Source organism: Carcharhinus amblyrhynchos, chromosome 17, assembly GCF_965287045.1.
Source record: "Carcharhinus amblyrhynchos chromosome 17, sCarAmb.v2.hapA, whole genome shotgun sequence".
Lineage (NCBI taxonomy): Eukaryota > Metazoa > Chordata > Chondrichthyes > Carcharhiniformes > Carcharhinidae > Carcharhinus > Carcharhinus amblyrhynchos.
The window spans coordinates 14,683,836-14,710,155 of NC_137340.1; the positions used below are offsets into that span (position 1 = coordinate 14,683,836).

Sequence of the window (26,320 nt, forward strand, 5' to 3'; positions counted from 1 at the left end):
AGTGACATCAAGGAATGAGAATGGCAGGATTTGATTTGATTTATTATTGTCACATGTATTAACAAACAATGAAAAGTATTGTTTCTTGCTTGCTGTACAGACAAAACATACCATTCATAGAGAAGGAAATGAGAGTGTGCAGGATGTAGTGTTACAGTCATGGCTAGGGTGTAGAGAAAGATAAACTTAATGCAAGGTAAGTCCATTCAAAAGTCTGACAGCAGCATGGAAGAAGCTGTCTTGAGTCAGTTGGTACGTGACCTCAGACTTTTGTATCTTTTTCCCGACAGAAGGTGGTTGAAGAGAGAATGTCCGGGGTGTGTGGGGTCTTTAATTATGCTGGCTGCTTCGCTGAAGCAGCGGGAAGTGTAGAAGAGTCAATGGATGGGAGGCTGGTTTGCGTGATCGATTCAGCAACATTCACAACATTTTATAGTTCCTTGTGGCCTTGGGCAGAACAGGAGTCATACCAAGCTGTGATACAACCAGAAAGAATGCTTTCTATGGTGCATCTGTAAAAGTTGGTGAGAGTTGTAGCTGACATGCCAAATTTCCTTAGTCTTCTGAGAAAGTAGAGGCATTGGTGGACTTCCTTAACTATAGTGTCGGCATGCGGGGGGGATCAGGACAGGTTAGTGGTGATCTGGACACCTATAAACTTGAAGCTCTCGATCCTTTCTACTTCGTCCTTGTTGATGTAGACAGGGGCATGTTCACCTTTATGCTTCGATGACAATCTCCTTTGTTTTGTTGCCATTGAGGGAGAAATTATTATTGCCGCACCAGTTCATCAGATTCTCTATCTCATTCCTTTATCTCTATCTCGAGATAGAGTTTGAGATATGACCCACTGCAGTGGTGTAGTCAGCAAGCTTGAAAATCAAATTGGAGGGCAGATTTGCACAGGAGACAGACCATTTTGCTGCTAAAATAAAACAGATCACCTGTATTCTAGAAAACTTATAATGCCATGCATCAGGTCCTCAACACTGATGCAAGGAATGGAAAATCTATGTAGCCAGGGCACTGGCTGGTATTTCTCAACCAGCAAAGGTAACTTCTATATTTGCTTCATTGTATCTGGGCTCATCACTTCAAAACTGGTTTTCCAAATCCTTTTGGTGCTTTTGCATTCTCACTTAATAAGATTTACAACATTAAAATTCTCTAATACTACAAGGAAATGTAAACAGTATTTATTTTGGCAAATCTCCTTCATCTGGCCATCTACTCAGTAGCAGCAACTGGAAATGTGTTATTAAAGCTAAGTGGTGTGCTGCATACACACACCTCTTAAATCCTACACTCCAATCCCTCCTCACTTGTTATCTTCACCTGTAAGTTAGTTAGCTTAAAATGACAAATCACCAAGGAAGACCCTTCATGACTGAATGTGCCCACTATAGATTCCACTGGACATTAACTGCAGTGTCTGATAAGAAGACAGTGCAGAATATCAGTCTCTCAACCCTCAAGTTACATCAACATTGTACTTGTCACTCACATAGTAGGTTTAACTCCCCTTGGGTATTCACACTATCCATCCAAATCTGACATCAGGGTAGCAGCAGCAGTAGATATGGTTCTTGATTGGACACTGATGGGGGCTTGCGTTCCAGAACCTTAAATGCCTGCAGCCATTGAAACAACTAACAGCAAGATGGAATCGAGGCAATCTCCAAACCGTAGAAGTGAACATATATCTGCATGTGTCTCAAATGTTCACAATGAGTGTATATCCGTGCCACCATGCCGTCAATGCGTCTTAATTATTCTGTTGCTATGTCCAAGTGTAGCTGTCACATCTGTAGCTATGGTGGAGGCAGCCTGCTGACTGTGTTGCCCTGTTGACTGTGAGGAGCTTGGTAGGCATCCTCCAGTGACCTGAGGTCAAGACAGAGATGTACCTTCTTCAGCCTGACATGCTAGAGGTGATGGGGTCACTGTTAGAAGAAAGGTGGAGAGAGAGGGCACCCTGATGTGTGTCCTGGCATGAAGCCCATGTTGTGTTTGGCTGGAGTCATAGAGCAATTCAGCACAGAAACAAGCCCTTTGAAAAATACAATACTGCAAGTGTGGCTGCTTCAAAAGTAGGTGACAAGATGGTGTTTTCACATGTTTTGCTGCTGCTTTGCTTCTGCATTGAGGCAATGGGTGGGATTTTCCACAGCATGCTTCACAGGGGTAGCCCACCATTGACCATTGGTGGGATCATCCTGTCCTGCCGCTGTCAATAGGATTTTCCATTGTTCGCACCCTCCACCACTAAGGAACCTGCAAAAGGTACGAAGGACCATAAAATCCTGCTGGCAAGACCGGCCAGAAAATCCTGCCTAACAGTCAATAGCAGTGAGAAGGAGGCATGAGTGTTACACTTTCTAAATTTCTGAAAATGACTTTTTAGGGATTTATTCAGTTTGAATTTATGATATTTATTACGGCAAATAAGAGTTGCTTTGGCTTCTTTTTAATGACTGTTTAACTTTTGCCATGTAAGGCAAGTGAAGGGTGGAATATTCCAGGCCCGTCACGGTGGGCTGAGGCCAGAGAGCATGACTGACTGTTCAAAGTCCATTGACTTTGATGGGACTTCTCCACTGGCAGGAGGATTTGTAAAACTTGGTTCTAACATTCACCAAAATGTCGATCTTGTTTTCACTGTGTTGCTGCTTTATTTATTTTTGTCTAAATTAAATCACTATATTTTATTTCATTTTCTGCTAATTCATAGCGTGATGCCAGTGCACCTTTTAACACCGTCGATGATCCGGGCATTAATGTTGAGTTTACAAACTGTGTCTATGAAACCTTACTGAACACGGTGAGTGTACGTTTTATCTTCATCAAATATGAAAAAATTAAAAATTTCAATTCAACCGAATACCCTCCATGGAAAACAACCTTTAGGGAATGGCCTTTTATAAAATACAATGACAGCATACTTTAGCTGTCATTTTGAATTTGGTACATGCTTATGCTAGGGTATGAATCAGAAATCCCAAGACAGATAATGAAGTCAGACTGGGCCCTGAAACTTTTCTATTTTGGCGTTAATGTGAGAATATGATGTTTCTTTCCAGGCACGATTTTACTGACGCATTGGAAAGCTTTTATGAAAACAAATTTTATTTACCAACACAGTTTAACTAAATAAATGAACTGGCTTAACAATTGAACAAAACTTAAGCAAGGTGCACTTCTTAATTGCTAACCTTCTGAGTTATAAGGAGAGACTTGATAGACTGGGACCTTTTTCCTGGAGTGTAGGAGGTTTAGGGGTGATCTTATAAAGGTCTATAAAATAATGAGGGATGTAGATCAGCTAGATAGTCAATATCTTTTCCCAAAGATAGGGGAGTCTAAAACTAGAGGCCATAGGTTTAAGGTGAGAGGGGAGAGATACAAAAGGGTTCAGGGGGCAATTTTTTCACACACACAATGGTGAGTGTCTGGAACAAGCAGCCAGAGGTAATAGTAGAGGCGGGTATAATTTTGTTTTTTAAAAAGCATTTAGACAGTTACATGGGTAAGATGGGTATAGAGGAATATGGGTCAAATGCGGGCAATTGGGACTGGCTTAGTAGTTAAAACTGGGCGGCATCGAAAATTTGGGCCGAAGGGCTTGTTTCCATGCTGCAAACCTCTATGACTCTACAACTTCTCACTGGGTTCCAATTTAAGGAATATTCCTCTTGTAATCTTAAACCCCAGGCTTACTTGCTTGTCTCAGGTTATTAGCTCTAGAGCTTTCAGAGAGAGAGAGAAAGCCATTGCTTCCTTCTGACAGTCCATGCGGCAAGCTGCTTGTATTTTAAAAATGAAAGTGAAACAGTAATTCATCCCTGCAAGCGTAGCTACTCCAATTAAGCACATGATTCTGTCATTGTCAATCAACCTAATCAAATTTCTCCTTTGAAACCCCAGAGGAAAACTAAGTAAACACAAATACATTAGCTCAGCTCAAATAAACACCCCAGATACTTATCCTCTTCTCCAGCTACCAATTTTCAGACAGATTGGCACCTTGCCAATTCTAAATATACCCCTTAAAAGAAACATGATATGCATATATTTCCTAAATATACAATATCATTGCACTTAAATTATGTTATTTTGCTGACTAATCTTACCTTGTGGCCAAAACAATAGTTGTTACACCTATTTGCACTTGTTGTGATGCAAATCTATAAAAATAGGTTTTGATCAATCCATAAATATTTGCAATATTGCATATAACTTAAAGTAAACGTTCATTCTGAAAAATTCAAATGTGTTGCTGTCCCATCGCATACCCTGAAATAATTGATAGGATTTTGCTTCAAGGATTCAGTTAGTTAAGATAATGCACCAGCAGAATAATAGGGTGGAATAATAGTGTTTCTATTCTGATGAAACAGCACACACATCAATCTACTATAGATAACGCCATTGGAGATCTGGTAGGACTTCATAAAATTTGAGCATACACCTTCTTTTGCTAAACATTCATTTGCAGTGAAAGCTGCACATTGTGGATATTAATTAACAAAATACAAAGGAAATAAGAACGTATTGATCCTTTTCTGTGCAATTAAAATTGAGTGAATGTCTATAACAATCAGTTGCAATTGCTATTTTCAGCCCCAGGATATCCAGAAAACTGTATTAAAAGGGATTATTAACAGTCTGCTGAGGGAATGGAAAGGGTAAGTCTCAGAAGCATTTTTTGAAATAAGGCTAACAATTGCTTGGTTGTTCAGTCTATCAATTGGTTCAGTAATCTGGAAAGTGTTTGTAAGAGATATGCATGGATGGTAGATTCTGTTTGGATTTGTTATGTATAGGGAAAAGCAATATTATAATTGAACATGGTCCCAATGATTTGATGGCCGCAAGTAAGGGAAAGGCAGGGAAAAAAAACAATTTTACACATGTTCCTCTGTTATTTTCAGTGGGAGGCAAGAACACCATGTTAGAAAATAGCAAGATTTTCCAGCCAAAAGAATAAGAAAAGACAAGTCCCTAGCTACCAATTAAGGGTATTTACATTCATTACTACTAATATTTAGTAAAATGTTTTAGAATCCCTACAGTGCAGAAGGAAGCCATTCAGCCCATCGAGCTTGTACCAACAACAATCCACCCAGGCCCTAAACATGTAACCCCATGTATCTACCCCGCAAATCTCGCTGACTCTAACGGACGATTTACCATGTCCAATCAACCTAACCCACACATCTTCGGAGTGTGGGAGGAAACTGGAGCACCCGAAGGAAACCCACACAAGCATGGGGAGAACGTACAAGCTCCACACAGACAGTCACCCGAAGCTGAAATTGAAACAAGATCCCTGGTTATGTGAGGCAACAGTGACAATCATTGTGCTACCATAAGATATCAAGTACTGTTTTTGGACACAATGCAGAAGTATAATAAACAGCAAGAGTAAAGTTGCCATAGTCCCAGGTGACATAAGAACTAGGAGCAGGAGTAGGCCATCTGGCCCCTCGAGCCTGCTGTGCCATTCAATAAGATCATGGCTAATCTTTTCATAGATTCAGCTCCACTTACCCGCCCACTTACCATAATCCTTAATTCTTTCACTGTTCAAAAATCTGTCTTTGCCTTAAAAACATTCAATGAGGTAGCCTCAGCTGCTTCACTGGGCAGGGAATTCTAATCCTTTGTGTGAAAAAGTTCCTCCTCAACTCAGTCCTAGATCTGCTCCCCTTTACTTTAAGGGATATGCCCCTGTTCTGGTTTCACCTGCCAGTGGAAATAACTTCACTGCTTCTATCTTATCTATTCCCTTCATAATTTTATATATTTCTATAAGAACCCCTCTCATTCTTCTAGATTCCAATGAGTATAGTCCCGGTCGACTCAGTCTCACTCCCCTTCTGAATGGGAAGAGCTGACTGGTGGTGATTGAACGTTAGGATCACTACATCTCAGGTGAGGGGCAATTGAGAAGGCAGGGCCTGTGTGAATAACTTCTGCTGGTAAGAGAATTGAACCCACGCTGTTTGTATCACACTGCATCACTAACCAACCGGTGCAAGAAGGATGTCCCGGATGGTGGGGATGTCCAGAATCAGGTATCAAAGTCTGAGATTGCAGGTTAGCCCGTTTGGGATGGAGGTGAGGAGAAATTTCTTCACCCAGAGAGTGATCAGCCTGTTGGACTTGCTACCACAGGAAGTTGAGGTCAAAACATTGTATGTTTTCAGGAAGTAGATAGGAATAGGTTTTGGGGCAAAGGGGATCATTGGATATGGGGGAAAGGTGAGATCAGGCTATTGAGTTGGATGATCAGCCATGATCATAATGAATGATGGAGCAGGGTTGAATGGCCTCTTCCTGTTCCTATCTTCTGTGTTTCTATGCCAGTCAACTGAGCTAAAACGACTCCCGCACGGTAAGATTTTGGGTGAAAAAATTTCTGGTTCCGGGAAGATATCATTGGGGCAGAATACAGGAAAGGGACAAAATTTGTGGCAGAACTTGGTAATCTGGGTTCCTTTCTGATCTTACCTATACTGCAAAGTCGGTACGGTGATGTCTGTGCTCTGAAGTCCCACTATTATTCTTTTATGATGTTATTTATTGGTGGATGTGGGGAACTAATGTCAGTTTCTTAATGATGTCGATGACATAGCCACAATATAAAAGCGGTTCCCTGAAATTAATAGTATTTCTGGATAGAGAAATCATTTAACTTTCTATTGATTTTTGTCAATCAGTGTGTAGTCATGTGTAACCCAGTTAATTACATAACCTGCAGTGGATTATAATTGCCATGGTTGAGGAGTCTGAGTCTATACTCGATGGAGTTCAGAAGGATGATGAGGGTTCTATTGCTACTTACAGAATACTGAGAAGCCTAGAAAGGGTGGACATGGAAAGGATGTTTCCACTAGTGGGAGAGACTAGAACTTGAGGACACAATCTCAGACTGAAGGGATGCTTCTTGAAAACTGAGAGGAGGAGAGATTTCTTCAGCCAGAGTGTGGTGAATCTCTGGAACTCTTTGCCACAGAGGGCTCTGGAGGCCAGGTTATTGACTGTCTTTAAGGCAGAGATAGATAGGTTCTTGATCAATAAGGAGACCAAGGGTGACAGGGAGAAAGCAGGAGAATGGGGATGAGAATCATGTCAGCCATGATTGAATGGCAGAGGAGACTCGATGTGCCAAATGAGCTAATTCTGCTCCAATTTTTTACGGTCTTATGGAGATCATTCACCCTTGTGTAGATGACAAAGTACGTTTACACCATCATGAAACAGTGGTACAAGTTTCAGTCATACAAGGTGGTTTACAAAAGACAATGACAAGAATTTTCCCATCCCGTTACCATGGGAATTTAGGTGGGGGGGCGAACTATGGGGAGAGGTCAGTTGACCTCAGGTGAGATTGTCCAGTTTTTTGGCGAGTGTGGCTGGAAAATCCTGCCCAATTCTTCAACAATTATGTCTTGATAAGTTTTTGATTTGTGGAGATGTTACATGGTCCAAAATTGAAAAATATGATTAATTTGTGAAGAAGTTTGAGCAGCTGTGTTTTATAGACCAGGTGCTGAATCTCATGGTGGCTAAGATGCAAAAGGGGAGGCAAGCAAATTTTGAAATGGTTTGCCATTCCCTAAGGCACTTTGAAGAATGGAGGAGATCACAAATTATAGAACATCCACATACAAGTGGATGCCTTGAAAGACTGAAAAGATTTCTCTTTGTGCACTTTCTCGGCTCACTTAGCCTTTGCTTTGTAGCAGGCCATGCTTACCAGAGGTTGCACCATAATAATTGCAGTCGTATGATCAGGATCAATGATGTTGTACCCAGTAACCAGCACTCAGCAGCACCACAGGATAGGACCTTTCGATGGGTCAGCATTCTCAATATCTTCCAATCCTTTTGACAGCTTTCTATTGCATCATAGAATTTTGGTCATAGGAAGAAATTGAATACTGTTTTGTAAAAAAAAACAAGTTTTGTATTTGTGCTCACTGATGTTTTCACCGTAACTACAAACGCAGCATGCAAAGCATTCTGAAACCATTGGCAACAGCGTGAGTTTTGACTTGTTCTGTTTCCAACTATTTAATGAAATCCAATTAAGATCTTTCATACCCCATTCTATTTGCTCTTTTTTTCCTTTCTCAATTACCCATCACAATTTCTCATTCACCCCTCATCAAAACAGAAAGACTTGCCTTTATACAATGTTTTTCACAGCCACTGGACGTCTCAAAGAGCTTTATGACCAATAAAGTACTTTTTGAAGTGTAGCCACTATTGAGATGTAGGAAAAGGGGCAGCCAGTTAATGCACAGCAAACTCCCACAAACAGCGATGTTACCGCAGATAATGGTGACATTAATCACCAGATAATGGCCCATAATCTCTGGACTCTGGGGTGGAAAAGAAAAATATCAGCAAAGCTGTTTGTTGGGCCATCTCGTTAAAGTAACTTTGAGCAGTGAGATTCTTGTGTTACCAGTGACCAGCCTCTCATTTAATCACAAAGTCGTGTTCCCAGACCTACAATTGAAGGAATTCTGTGATTCACTCACACTGGAACGTCTCACCCTAATAAGGACAGAAACAGAGACAGTTGGCAGCTGTTTAAAATGACATTTACTGGGTGGAATTTATTTTAGTGATAAATCTTGAAGATTAACTGAGTAGGATTTACAGACTGCCCAATGTAGTGCAGTTACATTTACAGAACACATTCCATAGACTCTGCTGAGCCGCTGGACTCCTTTCTCTGTTTGTCACACATAATTTTACATTGTATGATAGTTGTACTTTTTTTGTGTTAAACTGTGTCTTAAAATGCACCCAAGGGTTTAATAGTTGGGATGCGTTTTAAAGATCATCAAAAATGTGCTTAAAACATCTGGTAATTACTTGTCAGTTTGTATCTTCTGCCATTGATCATTACCAGGCAAAAGTGAAGGGGATACTAATTTAACTGGCAATGTAAAGGGAGAAAGTTACTGTGAAAGATGACTTTTGGGGAGTTTTACCAACCAGATCCATACAGAGCTCTGGAGGTTATGTGTGTATTTATTGGCTGGGATCTTGGCAACTCCAGACTGCCTTTAAGCATTGTTGCCAAAATCCAAGCTGCCACCAGCACTGTCAGAGAGGCAGAATCTATCAGGGGGTAAGGTCTTTGTCTGCCTGCATTATATCTTTGGTATTGATATTGTTTAAAAACTGTTAATTGATATTATTCCCATAAGCAAAATTAAATGAATGAAGTACAGTTAATAGCACTACTGTCTTAATTAACTGAATGATATGAAAGGTTTCTCCCTGTACTGTATCAGGACCTAAAGAATTTCCCTTTTCCTATTGCAAGAGTTTAATTTTATATTACATTTCTTCAATAGCATCAGAACAGAAAAAACAATTATTATTTTAAAGTCACGTTTGATGACTTTGCATCTGACTGCCACACCTGCTCTGATGCTGAAGGAAGGTCTATATGTGGCTACACGTATCTCTGACTGACTGTTGCTTTGTAGGCAGCTGGGTTATAAAAGATAGAACAATATTTACAATTGGTTGAATCTTTCGAGGAGTTTCCACTTCAACTGGACTTCCAAACCAGGCTTCCTGAGAAAGCTGGAGTCACAACCATCTAAAGGGCCTGATGTTGAATCAGAGTTTGACTGCTTTCTCTGAAAGAGTCGTTTATCTCTGGAGAAATCTCTCTCTTTAAAAGATCCTGGGTTCAGTTACTAATCTATGTTGAGTTAACTGGTGGCACCTGGACTGGTCGTGGGGCTATGTGGGGAAGCCAGATTGGTTACAATTTCCCAATAGTCGAACACCCGACCAGCACACCTGTCCCATAAGGAAGGGGAGTGGGATTTTCCATCCCCCCACTTAAAGGGAGGCAGCCCGCCATTGGCCGACGACGGGTGCAGTCGATGTCAACTGCTCTTTCTGTGGTTCGCACCTTCCACCATAAGGGTACCTGTCACACGTGGGGATGGGAGCACCATCGCTGAGACTGGCCGATCCCTCCAACAGTAAATTTTGGCCAAAGTGTTTGGCTGGTGTAATCACAGCATGAAAAATTTTGTGGAACTGTGCCTTTACGGGATAAGGAAAGAGTACTACTGTTTGATTCTTGAAAATAATATTGATTGGTTTTATTAGTAACTGATAATGCCCCAGTTTTATAATGCTGATATGGTTATTGGTGAAGCATGTCATTGCAAATTCATGTAGAAACTTTACACTCCCAGTTCTACTTCTGATTCACGTTGAATTTCTGTTGTCTTTCTAGACCACGGACAAAAGATGACCTTCGAGCTTACTTTTTACTTGTGCAGGTATGAAACTGTTTCCTGTGGTGAAGGGCTTTTCTCTGAAAAGACATCACTAATATCAGCTGCATGGGCTATAATCCAGTGAATTAATACACTACCCACTCACAATCCTTTAGAATATTCCTCCTCTAGCTATGCTCGTGGCCTCCGTCTGCACTATAGGGATTCTATCGTTCCAAACACTGCCGTAGATTAATTGGGGCAAATGACCTGTATCTGAGCCGTAATTTTTAAAACTTGGATTTATTTATTAGTGTCACAAGTAGGCTTTCATTAATATTGCAATGAAGTTACTGTGAAAAATCCCCTAGTTGCCACACTCCGGTGCCTGTTCGGGTACACCAAGGGAGAATTTAGCACGGCCAATGCACCTAACCAGCACGTCTTTCAGACTGCAGGAGGAAACTGGAACACCTGGAGGAAAGCCATGCAAACACGAGGAAAACATGCAAACTCCACACAGACAGCAACCCAAGCCAGGAATTGAACCCAGGTCCCTGGCGCTGTGAGGCAGCAGTGCTAACCACCGAGCCACCATGCCACCTTTTATGTAATATATTTGTCATAGTGTTGTTTCATATTCTGAGTATTGAAAGAGTTAAACAAGAGCACTGTCATTTGCTTGGATCTTGGGCTACTAATCAGATAACCAATACTATACATTAGTTTTTCTCTTTCCTGTAGAATCCACAGTTTACAAGCACATCGACATATGTCATCTACGCCCATTTGTTACGGCAGACTGCCACTTTGTCTGAAGCGGATCTTCACTTTTTAGTTCACTGGTTTAAAAAGTAATGTATTTTTTTCTTTCAATAAGTGTTAAGTATTTTGAGTCAGATCTGGTTTATAATTAGCTCTGTTACAAATGGTAAATATTAACTAGTGGGGTAAACCATGGGCTATCGAGTGCAATTCTGATTTGTTCTGAAATCTCAGTGTCACAATGTTTAGTAGGAGAGTCACATCTCTCAAGACCTTTTCTTGGCTCTAATCCATTCAACATCACACGGGTGTTGCCTAACTAACTGGTTGCATGAGGAAAAATTGCCAAATTGATATTGATGGATCTCACTCTGATGCAAATGTCTGCTATCCGTATTTGACATGATGTGGAGATGCCGGCGTTGGACTGCAATAAACACAGTAAGAAGCCTCACAACACCAGGTTAAAGTCCAACCAATTTATTTGATAGTAAACTCACAAGCTTTCGGGGTTTGCCCCTTTGTCAGGTGAATGGAGAATTCTGGCCTCAGACAGAGATATGCTTGTGAGTTTACTGTAAATAAATTGTTTGGACTTCATCCTTATCCTAACCTCAGGACAAATCCACAGGGAGAACGTCTGAAGTGCTGAAATTTGTGTGAAAATTTATTGGATTGCTGAAATAATTTTACCAATATAAATTGTTTGTAGAAATAATTTGTGAACAGCTTTAATGCGATCTCATTTCCCTTCCTCTGTTGCCTTCCATTTCTCCAATCCATGGGAGTAATTCTAGCTTAAGTGGAAATCAAATCTGAGTGAAATGTAAAATGAGGTGCTGATTCATATTCATCCATTTTGTCACACCAAGTCAGAATTACCTTCCTGTTGTCTATAAATCATTAATGCAGCGGGAAGAATACTGATCTAACTGGGGCGGCATGGTAGCACAGTAGTTAGCACTGCTGCTTCACAGCTCCAGGGACCTGGGTTCGATTCCCAGCTTGGGTCACTGTCTGTGTGGAGTTTGCATAGAAAAACTACAGCACAAACAGGCCCTGCGGCCCACAAGTTGCACCAAACATGTCTCTACCTACTAGGCTTACTTATAACCCTCTATCTTACTAAGTTCCATATACTCATCCAGAAGTCTCTTAAAAGACCCTTCATCTCTTAAAAGAGATTAGCAGGGTAAATGCTTGGGATTATAGGGATAGGGCCTGGGTTGGATTGTTGTTACTGGCTTGATGGGCCAAATGGCTTCTTTCTACGCTGTAGGGATTCAGTGATTCCCCCCCCCCCCCCCCCCCCCCCCGTCAAACACGTAGCTGTTAATGGTGTAATTAACTTTCCTGCAAACCCTAATATACAACCCCGTCATGATGATTTGTTGCTTTGTTCCTGTTTTGCTATTTCCCTTCACCCACCCTGGCCATGATTACTGTTGATGTTGCTGCATTCATAGTTGACGTCAAGTGCTGTTTTTGGCAAGACCCACCAGAAAATATGAGATTCTTCTCCTGTGAGAGAGAATATTCCGTTATTGTGAAGTGTTTGGACTACTGTTTGGGATGAAAGCTGAGCTGGCCGGCAACTGCAGGATAGGAATTTATAACCATGATTAACTTGGATGCTGGGCCACTAGTTAAGAAACTATTTTGTGAATAATACGTTAAAGCCATGTTTACTTCAACTAATAAACTCTTACCACAGAAGTTTTATTTTTCATGAAACAATCCAGATAAGATCAGTAGTGAAAAGTGATCTTGGTTAGCACTGCTGCCTCGCTGCACCAGGAACCTGGGTTTGATTCTGGTCTTGGGTTGCCGATTTTCTCCGTGTCAGCGCAAGTTTTCTCCGGTTTCCTCCCACAGTCCAAAGATGTGCAGGTTACGTGGATTAGCCATGATAATTTGCCCTTTAGTGTTAGGGAAATTAGCTAGGTAAATACATGGCTTATGGGGATAGGGCCTGGGTGGGAGTATTGTCGGTGCTGGTTCAATGGGCCAATTGGCCTTCCTCTGACCTATAGGGATTCTATGATTCAGAGGATCAAGATTGGGATTATAGGGGGATTGAATATAAAAGTAGGGAGGTCTTGCTGCAACTGTACAGGGCGCTGGTGAGGCTGCAGCTGGAGTACTGTGCAGTTTTGGTCGCCGCACTTACGCAAGGATATTTTGGCCTTGGAGGAGTGCAGAGGAGGTTTACTAGGCTGATACCGGAGCTGAGGGGGTTGAGCTATGAGGAGAGGCTGAATAAACTAGGCTTGTACTGGTTAGAGTTTAGAAGAATGAGGGGAGATCTCATTGAGACGTATAAGATGATGAATGGGATGGATAGGATAGAGGTGGAGAGGCTCTTCCCGCTCAGAAAGGACAGTAGGACTAGAGGGCACAGCCTCAAGATAAAGGGGGGGCGGTTTAGAATGGAGTTGAGGAGGAACTTCTTCACTCAAAGGGTGGTGAATCTCTGGAATTCTCTGCTCGTTGAAGTGGTGGAGGCTACCTCGCTAAATATAGTTAAGACGCGGGGTGATGGGTTTTTGATAAGCGAGGGGATTAAGGGTTATGGGGAGAGGGCGGGAATGTGGAACTGAGACACGACAGATCAGCCATGGTCTTATTGAATGGTGGGGCAGGCTTGAGGGGCTAGATGGCCTACTCCTGCTCCTATTTCTTATGTTCTAAGATGGGTGGATATGTTTTTTAAAAAAAATCAAAGGGAAGAAGAAGTCACTGGTGGACGTAATTTCTAGGCCCCCTTATAGTAGCTATAAGTATAGTAGAGTATAAATCAAGAAATAATGGGGGGCTTGTAAAAAAAAAAGGTTCTGCAATAATCGTGGGAGATTTTAATCTTCATATCGATGGGGAAAATCAAATTGGCAAAGGGAGACAAGAGAATGAGTTTGTAGTGTATTTGGGACAGTTTCTTAGAACAATATATTCTAGAATGAACCAGGAAACAAGCTATTTTAGACATGTTAATACGTAATGATACAAGATTAATTAATGTCCTCATAGTAAAGTATCTTCTTTTTAAGAGTGATCCTATATGGATGGGCGTAACTTTCTGGCATTTCTTTACCAAGTGTCAACTGGGGTGAGAAAAATGGTCTGTAGCCCAGCAGCCCCACTGCTGGCTTTTCCCACTATGCTTTATTGACACTTGGACAAAAGAACTCTTGGAAGTGGGTCCCACAACATCTCTCAGATGGGTTGGAAAGGTTGAGTAATTTGGGCCCACACTCAATAGAATTTAGAAGAAAGAGAAATTATCTGTTTGCAAGGGAACTTGACAGGGCAGATGCTGAGAGGATATTTCTTCTTGTGGTGAAATCTAGAACTAAGTTTAAGTTTATTTATTAGTGCCATACATAGGCTTGCATTTACACTGCAGTGAAGTTACTGTGAAAATCCCCTAGTCGCCACACTCCGACTGCCCGAGGGAGAATTTAACATGGCCAGTGCACCTAAACAGCATGTCTTTCAGACCATGGGAGGAAACAGGAGCACCCAGAGGAAACCCATGTGAACATGGGGAGAACATGCTGACTCCGCACAGACAGCAACCCAACCGGGAATTGAATCTGTGAGGCAGCTGCACTAACTACTGCGCCACCACGCCGCTCAGGAGGCCACAGTTTAAAAAGAAACAGAGATGAGGAGGATTTTTTTTCTCTGAGAATCATTAATCTTTGGAATTATTTACCCCAGAGAACTGTGGAGCCTGGGTCATAGTATATATTCATGTGTCAGCTAGACAGATGTTTGATCTATGAGGGAGCGAAGAGTATTGGGGTCAGGCAGGAAAGTGGAGTTACGTGTAACATGTAATCAGATCAGATATGATCTCACCAAAAGGTGAAGCAGGCTCGTTGGATGAATGGACTACTGCTCCTATTTCTTATGATCTTATATAAGTTTTTACTAATCCCTCGTATCCTGGAAATCCTAACTACTTTCCATGGTATAGTGGGTCAGACCACATTAATTTATTTTACCCTATAGCTGATATTTATGCATGGTCCATTAGTGCTTGCATGTGCCCAGTCAGTGTATTAATAGTGATTACATGGACAAACATCCAAGGAACTTGCCTTTTAGTGAGCAGAAGAAATAAACCTAATCCAAGCTCATGAGGAAAGTCACAGGAGCTTATTCTGAAATAAGCATAGTGAGCTCAGAAATCAAACCTGGGACATGCGTGGCTCAATTATCCAATTGGTGACCTTTCAAAGGCATCTCTGAAAGCATTTTGTTTCATTAAATGAGCCCATCAACCTCCGAAGGATATTGACTCACTGCAAGATCGTCTTGTGTTTTCATCAGATTGCCCCAAAGGAGATTTAAGCAGTTGGTGGAGAGATTGCTGCAGTTTGTATCCTTACGTCTATTTCCGGCAAAGCCAGATGATCTACCACCCATGGCAAAGTGTACATGGTGGATTCCTTCAGCAACAAGAGTCTTGGCTTTGCTTAGTGAGTATCTGTAGGTTACTATAAATTGGCATTTCTCAAATGTCAATGTGAACATGAATCAAAAATATGATTTATTTGGTATAATGAAAGAAATTTGAATTAGATCATTGCAACACCTGTATTTTAAGCATGCCAGGAGTGAAATTGGGCTCAGTAGCCCCTGTTTTTTGGACACGCTGATTTTTTTAAACAACCAAAGTGGAATCCCACAGGAAGTGTGAAGGACATCATATTTGTAAAGCAGTTTGTGTTGTCTCACCACGTGCAGATCATACCCCTGTTATCCTCCAAATCATGCACAGTATCAGAATCTGGGCTGGTGGCTGCAACTGAACAAAGTGGTTGTGTCTTTCCAGCTTCACTTCTTGAGCTCCCTGCACTGCCTGGGCAGATTCTGGTGTTTGGGCGTCTGAAGTAAAAAGAGGGACAAGATTTGGCGTGTGACAGGTTGGGAGAGAGAAAGTAAGACGTGCACACTTGCGGCATCAGCAGCTTGTAGGACAGAATGGGTTGAGAGATGTGGGAAAAGCAGCATGTGAAGGAGGATTAGGTATCTGGATAGTGGCCACAACCTCAGCAATGTCCTTTTCCACGTTGGCCAGCACAGTGTCCTCCGTGGGGGTTAAAATATGCAGGCAAACCTCTCCTGCAGCCCCACTAACTCAGTTAATCCCAGTACAGTTTCATTAAGTGGCTGGGATTCTCTTGTCCCGCTGCAGTGAGTGGAGATTTGGCTGAACGCCAATTTTTCCATTCTTGCTGGCCTGCAGTGGTGAATGGAGGGAGAATGAATAGCTGGAGAATTCCGGGTCAGTGTCTCTTCATATATGTTGAAGTGAATTGTCAACCCCAATTTATACTCACCACCTGCTCACAATTATACATATTTAATGTACCATTAACTTTAAGATGAGGTTTGATAGACGTTTTTCAATATTTAAATAGTTTTGCTGATGAATAGAGAGAGTTATTTCCTCTCTTTGGGGAATCCATTGTGGGAAAAATCAGTCACCAATTGAAAAGTGAGGAGAAACATTGGGAGAAATTTCTTCATTGGGGAATTGCACGTCTTGTCATGAGGAGTGGTTGAAGCAGAGATCGCTAAATCTATGAAAATTGGAAGATGTTTGAAGCAGAGGAAGAAACAATATTAATAACTGAGATCAAGACAGTGAGATATGATTTGGATTGCTCAATGGGCTAAATGGTCTCCTTTTCTGTATACTGAGTTTATTGCATATTCAATTTTGTTTTGTAGTGGATTTAATTGATTATGTTTCATTTGTTAGATTTTAATGACATCTTAATGATAATTGCTATTGCTACAAAAGTTGGATTTTACTGGCATTTTAATGGTTTACTATTACTACAGATGCAGCTAACAGTCTGGCAAACCCACCAATTATTCCTTTCATGGATTTCTACAACTCTACCTTGGATCATATTGACCTTATGGAGGAATATCACATCTGGCAGTGTTATGGAAATTCTCACAGGTGAGAAAGCAGGAGGTGCCATGCATTGTTTGGAAGGCAGTGGCATAATGGTATTGTTGCTGGACTAGTAATCCAGAGACCGAGGGGAATGCACTGGGGACCCGGGTTCGAATCCTACCACGGCAGATGATCAAATACGAATTCAGTAAAAATCTGGGATTAAAAGCCCAATGATGGCTTGGAACGATTGTCAATTGTTGTAGTAACCCATCTGGTTCACTAATGTCCTTGAGGGAAGGAAATCTGCCCTCCTTACCTGGTCTGGCCTACATATGCCTCCAAGCCCACAGCAATGGGGTTGTCTCTTAAATGCCTTCAGCGATGGACAATAAATGTTGGTCCAGCCAGCGATGCCCACGTCCCATGAACAAATAAATAAAAAAAAAACTAAATGAATGTGGATTGTGGTCAAAATATATATTGACTGCGGTATATTTATGGCAAGATTTTCTGTGTTTCGTATCAGTGGTTGTTGTGCCAGTTTCACTGATGCCGATAGTGATGTGGCAGATCAAAGATAAGTGGATTCCACTAATGTTCTAGTGCGTGCCAACTGAATAGCTTTTAATGTGGCTAAATATTGCCTGCTAATGGCAAACACACCCAAACAGCTCGCAGATCAGACTCACTGGCCAAGTCTGTTTTAACAGCAGTCATACACATTCAGATATTTAATATGTTCAAAGTTGGTTGCTATTTCAATTTTTGAAAAAATATGTTTGCGTTGGTGTATGAATTTCCTCCCTCCAATTTTATTATAGAGCACTCACCTGAACTTGACATTCTGAGGAATATTTTACAGTTCTGGATAAAACCCAGACCATTTTCTCAGTTCATTTTAATCATGCTAGGAATTTAAATCAATGAAACAACGGGTGAAAGAATCAAGTAAGTCACTGACAGCTTTTTCTTGATTGCAAGAATCAAACTAGTGAGAGATCAAAATAAACAGAAAATGCTGGAAATAATCAGGCCAGGCAGCATTGTAATGTCTGTATGAGTCCAAGTTTGGTGTGCCCTAGTCTCACCAGCAGCAACTGGCCTCTCACTCCCCCCACACCCCCTGTTTAAAGCAATTGTGAGACTCACCACTGAAAGCCATGGCACCCAACAGGCCAAATTTTCAGGATTTTTGGAAATGGCCATCTTATTGGCATCCCATACCGGGCAAACACTAACCACTGTTAATTTACAGGAAGTGGTTCTTCTGTTCAAGCTAAAATTAATTCCAAGGGTGGAATTTTACAGCCTCTCCTGCTGGCTGGATTTTCCAGTCCCGTTGAGTTGATGGATTTTGAATGGCTCGAAACACATTGCAGTTCCATCCCTGTCATTTACAGGGTTGTAAGATTCTGCCCTGAGTTTAGTTAGTTCACACTTTTGGAATTATAAGAAAAAAGTGAATTAAAATAGGAAAAGAATTGCGTTGGAGGGGAGGGGGTGTGGAAATTGTGATGTAACATTTCCTGCTAATGAATTTTCTGAAACAGAGGCTCCTGGTTTTCTTCACAGCTGCCAGCTTGTTTAGCTGATCTGTTTTTAATATATCCTAAAAAGCCATGCTAAGAAAAACAAGCATTTTAAAATGCACAAGGTTAAACTTCCAAAATGTGTGGTTCTGGGGTAGGAACGATGTACAGTAAAATATGCACCTGAAACACTGCTTTCCACCATTCTCTTGTGCAAGTCAAGTTAATTATGTGGGCTACCTCTTGAAGTCTGTGCAGACACAGATGAGATTAAGAGCACATTTGAAACAATTTGTAGAGAAGTACTGCAGTCTACCGTGCAGCCTGTGCCAAATCGAGGGATGTATAAAAAAATCATTCATGAATATGCTGGGCCAACATTTATTGTCCATCCCTAATCGCTTATCTTCACTGGAGCTTGCAGTGATAAAGCTCTAATACCACACAGAATATATCTTATGAATGCCCAGACTGCTGCTTTAAATACCTTGGTTTGAATCCACAATAAGCTGGTGGATCAGATTGAGAGGCAGTGCTTTATTATTCACATTACTAATGAATAATGGGTGTAATGGACTGGATGCAGTCCAGTCTTATACAGAACGTGTGAGGGTAATACAGGACAGAGAGGTGGATATCCATGGCAGTCAGCCTTCTGGGAAGCAGATGACATGAGTAAACTAACTGGATGTCTATTACTCCCAGACCATTGGACAGACTGAGTACTGTATGTACAATGGCTGTCTGTCAAGGTTATATCACACCCAGTCGTCCAGCTTCTCTCACAGGCAGCACGGTGGTTAGCACAGCTGCCTCATAATGCCAAGGACGGAGGTTTGATCCCCGGCTTGGCTCTTTGTCTGTGTGGAGTTTGCACGTCCTCTGTGTGTCTGTGTGGGTTTCTTCCATTCCAAAGATGTGTGGGTTAGGTGGATTAATCATGCTAAATTGCCCCTTAGTGTCAGGGGGACTAGCTAGGGTAAATGCATAGGGTTATGGGAAAGGGGCCTGGGTGGGGTTACGGTCAGTGCAGACTCGATGGGCCGGATGGCGGTCCCCTGCATTGTAGGATTCTATGTGCCAAAAAGTGACAGTAGCCATTTGCACTAGCAGATGTGGCAGAGATAGTTAAAGGATAGTGTGAGGACATGATCTTCAATCATGGGCCAATTCAAACTGAGGTGTTGCTTAATGTTATGATCCCAGTTGGGTGGCCTGGCTTATCACACAAATCGATTCATGAGTTTGTAATAGCTTGTGTAAATCACCTTGACAGCTTGACAATATTACATCTGAATGTTTTAGCACTTCTGTATTATCCAATCTGATTACTGGAGGCTCAACTTGAGATTTTTTGACTTCGCATTAATTCTCGAATGGCTCTGATACCATTATTTCAGTCCCTACTTCTTGTGCTACTGTGAATGCACTCCTATCCTGGCTGTTTCTTTTGTCATAATATTGCTTTAACATATTAATGTGACGCACTCGCTGATTTTTCCTCCTGATTGGAGTATTAATATGTCATTTACATCACTGAGTTTCTCTTTGGTTTGATATGGTCCAGTCAACCTCACTTTTAACAGCTCATCAGAGGCAGGTAAGATAAGGGTTGATGGGGGGGAGGATCTCCCAGGGAAAACCCAAGTGCCCAATTGGCGGGAAAAACGGGAGATTTTCCCACCTTTTTTGGGCGTCCTTAGTTGTATAAATCTCCAGCACTCTCTGCTGCACAGAGGGATTCATGGCGGTAAGTTGCCGGGGTGGGGGACATCTCATCTGGCTGGAGTGACCAGCATCAGTATGCTCAGTGGCCCCTCCTGATCACTGGCCTTCTGATTTTTTTTCCTCCCTCCCTCACTGATTGCCAGTCTCCTTGACGACCCCACCAAGTGCAGCTTTAATCACCTCCCCCTTCCTTCTCCCACCAATCCTATTGCAGAGTGTGCAACAAGCTCTCCCCCCGCCCCACCACCACCACCACCACCACCACCGATTGGCCCTGCCCCCTTGGCAGTGTCCCTGTATTCCCAGTGGGGTTTTAATGGCCTCTGTTCCTGCCAGCGGGGTGATCGCATAATTTGTTCCTGTGTCTCTCAGTAACTTTATTAGTTCCTTCTAGGTTAGAAGAATAACAGAATACTTCTTTCGAAACAAAATCTTTAAACCCTTCCACAATTTTTTTTTCTGAATTTGTTAAATTAGTCTGAGACCATAAGATATAGGAGCAGAATTGGGCCACTCGGTCCATCGGGTCTGCCCCGCCATTCAATCATGGCTGAGGAACTATCTCCACCTTTTTGGTAGATTCTCCGTCTTCACTGTGCATCTTCACTATGGCTCCTATTTAGTCACTTCTCTTTTCCCAAGTTAATTTTTCCTAAAGATTCTTTAGGCATTCCTACAATTGCAATAGGTCACCCAATTAATCTCCAGCAATTAGTTTTAGTATGTCCCGTTTTATTGCAATCTATTTTCTATACTTCACTTTTGGAGTCTAGCCCTATATCCTTCTGTCTGTACCCTTTATCATCACCAGATTTTCTATTCCTTCAATTTCCCCTTTGATTCTTACATGATTATTTCCCCACATCAGACAGTCTTGTGTGAGATATCATAGGTATAGCCAAAACCAGGCTTCTCAGATCTTTGCTACTTGACACTCCTCTGAATAAGTCATAATGATTACTGGGCTGCTATTTTGGAATTTTTCCACAATTATAATTTCACACGTGCTCAAAATTATTTGTTAACTTTTTCAAAACCATTGACCCCACAGCATTTCTTTCTCCATTCTACGAATGTTTCATTTGGTCTTTTCTTTAAAATCTGATATACTTCAGATACAAGTTCATAAGCACCGAGTATTGTCCTTTAACCACTTCATAGTCTGCACATTGCTCTTCCAGCATAGTTGTGACTGTCAGGACACTTTGTAACATTTATGTCCAAACATCCATTGGCCACTTCAACTTCACAGCTATCTTCTCAAATGAGATGGAATATTTTTCAACTCCATCCTCTCTCATCGCAGGCCCCAGATGAAGACTCTGTTGTATCAATACTCGATTCCTTAATCAAACTACTAGCCTTGCTTTTGCCCTATACCCTAAGTTTCTTTTCTTTAGCAAACTCATGATGTTTGAATTCTTTCTCTCTTTGAAATGTTCTTTCTATGTTCTATGAAACTCCCCAACTCTGTCCTTACCTCTTTTCTCCTTTGCTAAGGTCAAGCTAATGTTCAAGTTTCCTCACTTCCATAACTTTCAACCTTTTTTCTTCTTTTTCCAATTCAAGATTTTTCATTGCTTTTTCTTTTTCTATCTCAAGCTGTTTTGCTTGCAACTGAATTTTTGCTAACTCTAGCAGCATTTCAGTTCTTTTCACCTTTTTAATTCAAAATTCTGGGCAATTACTTTATCCATTGTTACAAAATGCTGCTTATATTTCTACATGCAGTTTACCTGGACATTGTCTTAAATGAAGCCTCATTCAAGAGTTTACAATGACCTACTGCTACTTCTTTCACTCCTAGAGAAGTCAAACCCATTTTTGTTTCCAATTGGTATAGTATACTTCACATCAAACCACATTCCTGTGTCGAATGCCAACCACCACTACGCGTTTTTTTTCAGGAACCCCACTTAAATTCAAAGTTTTTTTTATCCTGCAAGAGCCCCCGCTTTGTCATAATCCCAACTGATAACACTGGACAGTTCAGATTTCGGAGTGTAAATAGGCCTGATAGATCCTAACATTTTTCAGGGACGTTGGAGGAAAGTTAACCTCACATTTGTAAAATCACATTAACTATGTCTGTGTGTGTCTGTGTCTACACATACAAAGATTGACCTTGCAGCTGCAGGTTCACCTGAATTTTAGGCACCAAGACCAGTTTAAAAAAAAAACCAATTACCCTGCAATCTCTACCAACTGATCTTTGTGTGGGTCGCATGGGTGGGAGGCGGGGGGAGGAGGAGGAGGTGTGGAGATCCTCAGTGCAACTTTAGGATTCCGCTCCGTTGTCCTGCCCTGAAACTTGGAGGTTACTTTTCCCCTTTCTGAATTTGCTGATATGAGTTGCTGCACAGAGGACGGGTGTTCCTACACTTTCACAGTTGATAGGACCACCAACCTACCCAGAACCAGTTGGTCTGTTGGATGGGCCTTTGGTCAGCAACCAATTTTCTCTTTAATCCCTTAAATGATGGCACGTAAATAATAATCACATTTGTTTCACTTTATCTCCTCATTCTGGACTTCTTGAAATATCTATACATAAGATCATTTTTCCTGTCCTCCAGTTTGGCTCAAATATTATAACAGCAACTTTGATTTATGTAGTGCTTTTAAAATAATAAAACACAGAAGTGCTATCATACAAAAATTAGACAGTGAACCGCGTCAAAAGCAGTTAGGTTGGATGGCCAAAGGGGCAGATTTAAGGAATGACTTGAAAAGAGAGGGAAGGGAGATGGCAATGTTTAGGGAGGGAATTCCAGAGCTTGGGCCGAGGCAACTGAAGGCACAGCCACCAGCAATGAAGCAATTAAAATTGTGGATGCTCCAGAGAAAGACTCAATGAAGGAGCAGAGAAATCTTGGAGGGTTGTGGGGTTGGAGGAGGTTAACAGAAATGGGGCCAAAGAAGGATTTGAATACTAAGATGAGTATTTTAAAATTGAGGCAGCACTGTGGTTAGCACTGTTGCCTCAGGGACCCGGGTTCAATTCTGGCCTTGGGGAACTTTCTGTGTGGAGTTTGTACATTCTCCCTGTGCCTGCGTGGGTTTCCTCAGGGTGCTCCAGTTTCCTCCCACAGTCCAAAGATGTGCAGGTCAGGTGGATTGGCCATGCTAAATTGACCCTTAGTGTCCCAGGATGAGTAGGGTAGAGGGATTAGCAGGATAAATACTTGGAGTTATGGGGTTAGGGCCTAGGTGGGATTCTTATCGGTGCAGATCCCATGGGCTGAATGGCCTCCTTCTGCACTGTAGAGTTTCTACGATTCTATGACTGATGTAGGTCTTCAAGCACATGTGGTGAAGCAACATGACTTGAAGCGAGTTAGGAGAGGAGGAGAGTCATTCTCACGTTACAGGGGATAGGATGTGGGAGACCAGCATTGGAACATTGAGCCTAAAAGTAACAAAGGTAGGAATGAGGGTTTCAGCAGCAGATGAACCGAGGCAGGCCCAGAGTTGGGCGATGTTAGGGGACAACAAGGTAGATGAGGGAAGGCAGTTTCCCCTGGCCGCGGGGGTTTGGGGAGGTCTAGAATTCAGAGACTCAACAGTCTCAGAACAAAAGGTAAACCATTTAGGATTGAGGTGAGGAGGTGTTTCTTCACTCAGAGGGTGGTGAATCTTCAGAATACTCTACCCCAGGAGAATGTGGGAGCTCAGTAGGTCTCTAGACATCAGAGGATATGGGGAATGTGCAGGAAAATGGAGCTGAGGTAGAAGATTAGCCGTAATCTAACTGAATAGTTGGAGGGGCCGAATGGCCAGATCTTGCTTTTATGATCTTAGAAATAAACAGCCTTTGTGATGTTATAAATATGTGGTCAGAAGCTCAATTCAAAGTCAAATATCTCACCAATGTCGTGTAAAAGACAGAAAAGTTATAATTTTGGAAGGCTATGAATGAACCAGCTTTTGGTGTATTTATAACTGACATTTCAAGACAATATATTTTGAATTCACTTGAAATTGTGGCTGTTGGAAAGTAGAAGTTTACCTTTGTACCCCATCTTGCTGCATTTAATCCAGAATTGAAGAATGAGCTCTTATTTTTTCAAATATGGCATTAGAGTGCCCCCTTGAGCAGATTAGATACATTGCGAGGCATGTATACTGTACTCTTTTAGTTATAGACATGTTCATGGTATCTCTACAGTGCAGAAAGAAGCCATTTAACCCACCTGCACTGATAACAATCTTACCCAAGCCCTATCCCGATAACCCCTTGTATTAGCCTTGTCAGTCCCCCAACAATAAGGGGTAATTTAGCATGGCCAATTCACCTAGCCCGCACATCTTTAGACTTTAGGAGGTGACCGGAGCACCCGGAGGAAACCCACACGGACACTGGGAGAACGTGCAAACTGCACACAGTCAGCAACCTGAGGCTGGAATTGAACCCGGGTCCCTGACGCTGTGAGGCATTAACCACTGTGCCACCGTGCCGCACCATGTTTGTCGTCAGATTTTCACGTGAAATGCTCCTCAGCCTAATCTTTAACCATCGATGGTTATGGTCAACCTCACAATTGCATTGCACCTTCTGAAGTTACAAGTTGTGATATCTGTATTTAAATCAAGGATTTTTATGGCTTACAAATGGGGAGATTTTAAGTTATAAAATTGCTTCATTGTTTGAACTGTACAATTTAATGCAACGAACATGTATTTATTTTCAGAATAAATCTGTCTAATGGCCCAGACCAGGTTATTTACTGATATTGAACATGTACTGCAATTGAAGGTGATCTATAATTGCCTTGCATCTCTTCTGCATCTACCTCCAGCACCATCTAGCACGCTGTGCTGTGTGTAAAACCCGAGAAACTCTTCGCCCACAATCCTTTCATTATCTGTGATCATAACTGGGAATCATAGAGCCAGACTCCTCAACAACTGATAAGAAAATTATGTGTGTGGGGAGCTTCAGATGAGTGATTCAAGTGAACTGGAGAGTGAAGTGTGATGTTAAGTGATTGAGTCGACTGGTTCTACTGGATCTGATTCTCCGCCCCACTTTCACTCAGTGTACTCCTGTACCTACTGAATCAGCCCCGTTGGGTTGCCGCTTACCCACCTAGCTGTCCTGTCTATATCCAGCTATTGTGTCAGTAGACCTAAGCACCTGCACACCACCTACTTCTCCATCCAGTACAAATATATTCCAGTGCGTTTATCATGAGTATCTCTGCCCAACATCCATCAAGCCTGCTTGCATGTTCCGCTTCTTACCTGCTTAGTGGTTTTCGGTTCCACCTAATTTGATTTATTATTGTCACATATATTGGGATACAGTGAAAGTATTGTTTCTTGCACATTATACAGACAAAGCATAGCATTTGTAGAGTACATAAGAGGGAAGGAAAAGGATAAGGTGCAGAATAAGTGTTGCAGTTACAGATTAGGTGTAGAGAAAGATCAGTTTAATATATGGTAGGTCCATTCAAAAGTCTGGCAGCAAAGAAGAAGCTGTTCTTGAGTCAGTTGGTATGTGTTTTCAGACTTTTGTATCATATTCCCAATGAAAGAAGGCAGAAGAGAGAATGTCCTGAGTGAGTGGTGTCCTTGATTATGTTGGCTGTTTCTCTGAGGCAGCGGGAAGTGTGAACGGAGCCAATGGAGGAGAGACTGGTTTGCATGATAAGCTGGGCTACGTTCACAACTCTTTGCAGTTTCTTGCAGTCTTAGTCAGAGCAGGAGCCATACCAAGTTGTGATACATCCAGAAAGGGTGCTTTTTATGGTGCATTGTAACAATTGGTGAGTGTTGTAGCAAACATGCAGAATTTCCTGAACCTCCTGAGAAAGTAGAGGTGTTGGTGGGGTTTCCTAACTGTGAACGTGACTTATGTGACTGTTCATGCTGAGTGCACGTTGACCTAGATAGTTATCAACATCTGGCCCTGTCTATAAGGCTATGGTTCATTTGGTAGCACACTCGCTTCTGATTCAACTACCGAGACTTGAGTAGCAGTGTCTCAGCTGATGCTCCAATGCAGTACTGTGGGTGTGCTGCACTATTGTAGGTACCGTCTTTTAGCTGAGACATTAAATCAAATCTGCTCTCTCTGGTGAGTGCTAAAGCTCCCGTGACATTTT

The 26,320-nt window shown here is 41.8% G+C and overlaps 1 protein-coding gene across 2 annotated transcripts in view; it reads left to right on the forward strand.

Moving 5' to 3' along the window:
• hectd2 (HECT domain containing 2) overlaps positions 1 to 26,320 on the forward strand; it is a 111,874-nt gene that overhangs the window by 41,046 nt on the left and 44,508 nt on the right. For both annotated transcript variants that reach the window (XM_080205519.1, XM_080205520.1), the window contains exons 5-10: positions 2,732 to 2,821; positions 4,621 to 4,685; positions 10,286 to 10,331; positions 11,013 to 11,122; positions 15,369 to 15,517; positions 16,890 to 17,013. In XM_080205519.1, coding sequence (XP_080061645.1) covers positions 2,732 to 2,821; positions 4,621 to 4,685; positions 10,286 to 10,331; positions 11,013 to 11,122; positions 15,369 to 15,517; positions 16,890 to 17,013 — 584 coding nt within the window. The remainder of the gene's footprint in view (positions 1 to 2,731; positions 2,822 to 4,620; positions 4,686 to 10,285; positions 10,332 to 11,012; positions 11,123 to 15,368; positions 15,518 to 16,889; positions 17,014 to 26,320) is intronic.